The sequence below is a fragment of the Acanthisitta chloris genome, unplaced genomic scaffold (assembly GCF_000695815.1).
Source record: "Acanthisitta chloris isolate BGI_N310 unplaced genomic scaffold, ASM69581v1 scaffold13700, whole genome shotgun sequence".
Taxonomy (NCBI): domain Eukaryota; kingdom Metazoa; phylum Chordata; class Aves; order Passeriformes; family Acanthisittidae; genus Acanthisitta; species Acanthisitta chloris.
This window is the reverse complement of record NW_008649983.1, coordinates 7,134-13,848: the sequence shown is the minus strand read 5'-3', so window position 1 is coordinate 13,848 and position 6,715 is coordinate 7,134. Positions and strand designations below refer to the sequence as shown.

At 40.3% G+C, this 6,715-nt stretch overlaps 1 protein-coding gene across 1 annotated transcript in view; it reads right to left on the bottom strand.

The window, feature by feature from the left end:
• Positions 1–240: 240 nt before the first annotated feature.
• Positions 241–6,715, bottom strand: part of PRKAA1 (protein kinase, AMP-activated, alpha 1 catalytic subunit) — a gene marked incomplete at its 5' end in the record, with an annotated part of 10,362 nt that continues 3,887 nt past the window's right edge. The window contains 3 exons of the mRNA XM_009081995.1: positions 241–1,045; positions 3,346–3,472; positions 3,884–4,370. Of these exons, the coding sequence (XP_009080243.1) occupies positions 801–1,045; positions 3,346–3,472; positions 3,884–4,370 (859 nt within the window). The remainder of the gene's footprint in view (positions 1,046–3,345; positions 3,473–3,883; positions 4,371–6,715) is intronic.

Genomic DNA, 6,715 nt, shown 5'->3' with positions numbered 1-6,715 from the left:
CAGCCTGCAGTACCAGTGGGAAGCTGCTATGCTGCTACCACACTAAGGTACATGCACAGACCAGGAGCATCCTCACAGTTCTCCTCCAGAGAGCAACATTTTGGTTTAGCCCATGAGGTGCCAAGTCTTTTCAGCATTAAGTCTCTTGCCATTGTTGTGGACTCAATTGTTCTGCTCACTGCCCATAGAATTTCACCCTCAGTATATTACAGAGCATCTATACGCAGTTCCAACTGGCAGGATTTGCATGCATTTAATAAAAATTATTGTTAAGAGCAGTACATTGTAACACGTCAAACTATTATTTATTGTCAAATAGGGAGAAGAAACATAGCAGTTTTAACACATTACTGTTAGAAAATGTTGATAGTTCTGACCAACTGAGTCACAACTGTAGAGGGTGACCAACAAGTCATACTTAGGTCACTGAACTAGTAAGTGTACATTTACTTACAGTGCATCAGATATATGTATCACCAGTGAAAAAATCCAAGGAGGTCCACCTAACTTAAATGTTATATGCAGTCTAATGTGCACTCAAGGTAAAATGTTATCAAAACTACCCCAAGGGCACGTTATTTCCTGTACCTGTGTTACGCTATTGGACAGCAGGCAATCAGAATTCACTCCAGCTTCAAAATAATATATGTTAACTGCCCACAATCATTTTAATCCCTGTGCAAATTGCATTCTGTGGCTTCTTCAGCGACTTAGTTAATTTAACATGATTATAATTGGAAGCATCTGACTACGATTTAGGCATGCTTATTGCTAGAAAAGAAATAAGCCCATCTTCAAAATTATTGTGCAAGTATTTTAATAAGATTTGCGCACATCTCAAAAAATTCTATTGTATGACTGCCTGGTCTTGGAGTTACATCAGCTGTGGAAGAGTCAAGAGAGGAGTTCACTGATGAGGTAAGGGATGTATCTGCAGATTTTCCTTGTGCATCAGCATCTGAATCCTTTTGACAAGACTTATAGTTGCTCACAGAACCTGATCTCTGTGGAGTCGCAGTCCCAGACTTTGCTTCAGTAATTTCCTCTGGGGGCAAGGCAAGAGGAGGAAAATTGTGTATCAGTAACAAACCAGTTATAGGAACAGCAAATATCTTCTTCTCACATTTCTATGTCTTGTCTTTTAAAATCTTAATGCATAAACAGCTTTTACGAAGTGTGTATTTGCAACAAAATAAAAGCTTATACATATAGTAACACAAAAGTGTTACTTCTGTGCTCTGAATTGTGCTCAAGAACCATTTACATCTAGTTTAGACCAGCACTGACCATATTTTTCATGAACTGACTTCAGCAGCTAATAGTTCAAGTTAGCTCACTTAAAAGAAAAACAGGATAGCATCATAAGTTAAATAACAGTTCAAACATTTTGTAGATGTGTTTTGCTAGCATCTACTTTTTTCTATTTGGGTATTTATACATTGTTTTTACTTGTATTTTTATTATAATTCATGAGTACATTATAACTCCTAGCATCTGCATTAATTTATGCTTCACTTTTGGAAGTTTCTCCACCATAGAATGTCATACATTTGGGCTGCAGGAGCTTAAGTTCACCTTCAGTATGAAGAGGAAACACTTTCATCCTAGAAGCAGTGTTCTGCTGAAGTATCTCTGTTTTTATTTTAGATACTGAACATTAACTCGACTCTAGCCTAGCATGAGAAAAGTTAATTCTGGAGAAACTAGTGAAAAGGCAGTCTCTCCTGTTTACCGATCAAAGCTACTTTACATTACAAACCAGTAAGAGGAAGAGAGAACCGTTAACCATGGTGGAGAGAAAAGAATGTCAAATAGCTTCACTGTTGGAAAAAATATTACAAATCCATGCCCTTGGGTTGCATTTCCTCAAGAGTTGAAACCAGGACTGTAGCAGGTTGCCCTTCCCTAGCTGCATGCCTCTAAGCTGTCATGCCCTCTCCAATAGGGATGGTATTTGTCCTATACTGTGGTAGGTTAGTAAAAGAAAATTATTGGTCCCCTAGATCAACAGCCACTGGATCTAAGCAAGTGCCTATACTGTTAGAAGGAACAAGGCAAGAACTGCACTGCTAAATCAGATCAGATTAAACTGTCATGAGACATAGTCTTAGCTATACTACGCTGTAATCCAGCCACACTCCAATAAATCCTTTTTCCATGCAATGTTTTCCCAGCCATGTCACCTACACCACTGGCTGTAGGTAATTTTACCTTCGTCTGCTAAGCTCATAAACAAGCATTATGGCCAGTCTCTACTAGCTCCTCCATTCATTTCCAGGAAGACACCCAACCAGGATTTGCATGCTGTGCTACTGTCACTCTATAAAATACCTATTTCTAGAGGTTAGACCTAATGCTTTCAGGACTTCCCTTCCTGCAAGCGTGCAACTACTATCTCAACTTTTAGCTACTACTAGCATTGATGGGTTGACTCTGCCTGGCAGCCAATACCTCAGCACAATGGGGAAGAAAACTGGAAGGGCAAAAGTGGGAAAACTTATGGATAGAAATAAACATCGTTCAGTAAGGGGGGGGAGGGGGGAAGTGATGCAAAGGCAACAACTCGCCATCTCTCCAGAGCAGACTCATGGCCAGCCAGTCTGGTTATCTTCCACAAAGCTCCATCACCACAGTTTCTTTTCTAAGCATAACATAATATGGAACAGAATATCCCTTTGCTCAATCTGGCTCAGCTCTGCAGGCTGTGTTCCCTCCCAACAGTGGGTGCAACAGAGTGGGGGAAAAGGCTAGATACTGTGCCAGTACTGCTCATCAATACCAATGTGTAATCAACACTGTTTTACTCACAGATCCAAAACACAGCACCATATAGGCTGCTCTGAACAAAGTTAACTCCCTCTCAGTCACAATCAGTACAGCAACATACAGCCCAAGGCAAATTTAAAGGCCTAAACGTCAAGCTTTAACTTCACTAGGAAATGTTATTCACATGCTTACTTCAGACCTAAATTAATGTTTACATTTGGGGTGGGGCTCCACAGGCAGTTTAGGGTGATACACATCTCAGCCCCAACAGCCCTGTCCCCTTTTGCACTAGCAGTATTAGTGCTCATGCAGACAGAAAATGGAGCACTTCAGAAGCTCATATTGCTATTGCAATATGAGCAATATAGCAATAAAGCTATTACTTAAGGGATGCAGCAGCTAATCATCTATCACTGGAACACCACCTAAGGAAGGAATCAACACATTAATACAGATTAGATTGGCTTAAAATAATAAAGGGCAACACTTACTTCATTTCTAAATAAGTAAATTAAGTCATGTTTGCATTTAGAATGATTTCTCGTACAACTCAATTAACTTATGTAATTTTTTACGTACCATCAATACTACGGAAGTCCAGTAAGTATGTTCTGCTGTCCACCTGATACAACTGCAGACTCATTTTGGAATACGCACTTGTTACTGGGTTCTTCCTTCGAACACGCAAATAATATGGATTTACAACCTAGTACAAAAGAGGTCGAGTCAGTAACCAGAACTGCTTGAAAACCACCACATATTGAAAAATCACTGCATACTATCTCATCATTTCAACTCACTAGTACTTAACAAGTGATTTCAGGCCTACTTGAAAATACCTGTTGGATTTGTGGGTTGTGTTTTGTTTTTTGGGGTTTTTTTTAAACCAACATAAACACATTCCAATAGCCCCAGTAGAATACTCAGACATGTTATCTCGACTTTTTTTTACCCATTAACATGAATGGCCTCCCCCAAAACCCTTCTGGCACAGCAAATGCAGATAGCACATGCACATGAGATTATATTCCAGCACTGGAAAACATACTTTCAGACCTCTGGGCTACACAGCTCAAAGGAAGATGCATTGTTGTTTGATGTAAAGATCCTTTGTTACCTTCCACTCATAATCCAGCTGTTTAATTGCTCGACAAACTTCAGCCATGATATCATTTGGTCGACTCTGACTCCGTATTCCCAGATGCCATTTAGCCCTTCTTACACCTTGGTGTTTCGACTTCTGTGGATTCAGCTCATCAAGAGTATGGCGAGGACGTGGTGCTTCCGCTACCAAAAATGGTACTCTTTCAGGGTGAGGGCGAGACAGATGGTGATCATCAAGAAAAGAATCTGGTGGACTTGTAGCCAAGTAGAAGTCTTTGGCCTCGTTCATTATTCTTCTGTTATCTATAATGAGGTGATAAGCAACAGCTAAAGGGTCCTGATGATTTCGGCTGTATAGACAACTTAGCACTTCCTCTTCAGTGCATTCGAACTTCTCACACACTTCTTTTAAGGCTTCATCATCAATCATGGTAGAGCTATATGATGGGTCTTCAGGAAACAAGTATTTCGGAAGGTCCTGCTTAAACCATTCATGTTCCCTAGATGTAAAAATAAAAATTCAGAGTATATGTAAGCAAAGCAAATGTTCTTAACATGATATTCTTTTAAAAAATAACATTAATCAGCACAAGAAGAATCACAGTTGTCAGTCCAAGTCCCCTTCTGTGTAGCACAGACAATAAAACAGTACATACAGTATCACTACCTGCACAAGATTTTACTAGACATTTTGCAGAAGACTGAAAAAAATATCCTCTTTGCCGTAAGTTTTTCAACTACTTGAGCTCAAAAAAACATCTTTATATATAACACATGAACCAGCTTTTTATATGCCATGATTTTTTTTACCAGTCTTTGGATATATGGTTGTCATCCCGGTTGATACAGATCACCTCCACTGATACAAAGAAAGTAAAATAGCAAAGCACTTTATCAAGATGTTCTTTAGAAGATCTTATGTTAGCAAACCTAAGTTAACATACTTGTAGGATTGCTTAAGCTGTGAACGGAGGTAAATGATAAAATTCAAGTAGAACCAGAAGATAAAAGGACCTGCTGGTCGTGATAGACAAACTGGGTGGACAAGAAGATAAGAGGAAGACAAACTGAATACTATCAGTTCTGAGGACTAGCAAAGGAAAACAGGACTATAGAGCATGTGTTAAAGCCAAAGGTAAAAAGTTCAACCCGATGAAGACTACCAGCTTTCCTCCTGAAGACCTCCAGACAACCACTGGAAGCTGTTGGACCAGCACCAAGTGGGAGGAGATGAAGGAGGAGAGTATGATACTGACTTCCAGGAACTAACTATAATAATATACACTCATTCCTGGAAATAATGAATATGTATAAGCATCTAGTGTATCTAAACCATGAAGTTTTTACTCCTAGTTGCACAAGTTGGTGGAGTGAATCCCCCTGTACCCAGCGCTGAATAAACAAACACCTGCTACTCAAGGATACAAGTCTGTGAGTAGTTCTTTTCTGGATTTCTTGGCTTCACCACCACAGCTAATTCTCTCAGATACAGGATACCTCCCCAACCATAGTGGTCCATTTGCGTCAGGAATTTGAAAGATCTTCCTTGAAGAAACATCTGTCTTTCAGCTCCAAAGACTGAGGACTCCTGATCCTTTCACAATCCTGTTGTCAATGGCCTTATTCCAAGCAAGGGATCTCAGCTGCTGGGCTTCCTTACCTTCCAATTCCTGACTATCGGCCCCAATTTCCCAGCATTGGAGCAATCAGCTGAGAATTTGCTCACCTGGTTGACAGCTGAAATGTTTTTGCTGTCTCACAGATCATTTAGGTATAGGGATCAGGTGGTCTCTTTCCTATTTATTATTTCAGTCCCTTCCTCCTCCTGTTCTTGTGACTGCTGCAGAAAGAGCTGCTGCTTCTGATTCCCTCTCCTGCTGTTAGAAGCTTCTTCCTTCCTTACAAAACAAGATGACTTTCACCACTAACTGACCAATGCCCAGGCAGACCCTGAGCAGCAGCCCATCCCCTTCAATCTTCCGCTGATTTTTACTGCCAAGCATGACACCATATGGTATGGAATATCTCTGTGGTCAGGTGAGGTCAGCTGTCCCAGCTATATTCCCTCCAAATTTCTTCTGCACCCCCATCCTGCTCACTGTCAGGACAATGTGAAGGAGCAGAAAAGGCCCTGTGTAAGCACTGCTCAGCAGTAACTATGACATCCATGAGTTATGAAAAGACTGTTGTCAGTACAAATCCAAAACTCTCCCCCATACAAGCTACTGTGAAGAAATTCAACTCTATCCCAGCCCAAACCAGTACAACAGACAAAGCTCTAGCCAATGTGATCCTGAGAACACCTCCTCAGCACAAATGTGCTGAGCAAAACATCCTGTCATCAGAAGCAAATGCTTAATTTGGAAGCAGAAAAATATTTTCCTATACCTCCACAATGCACAGCCCTAGCATAATGACTAAACCCAGAGGAATATTTTGTTACTGTTCTTGGCACTGGCCTCTTCCCTCGCATGCACATACATACACACCCACTAGACGAATTAAAGTATTCAATTAAACTCAGTTTGTCCTTTAAACTGTGAGGTGACATGTCATATGGCTAACAAGACAGAACTGTTTAGGATTCAAAAATCCATCCATGCTCTGTTACCACCATTTTTCAACATCCTTTTCACCCCACTTCTCTTCCAGGCTTCTTTAACATAACTGAGATAAGCTAAGTTCACTTCCACTCAAGTTTTACAATGCTTAAGTCCCACAGAGCTTTGACGTCCACAACAAGGTACTTCCCACTGTAACAAAGCAGTAAGGGAGAAGTGTACCACACTTTTTGTTCTCCCAAGAAAACATGAATATTGCTGATTTAATAAATTCCAATACTAAA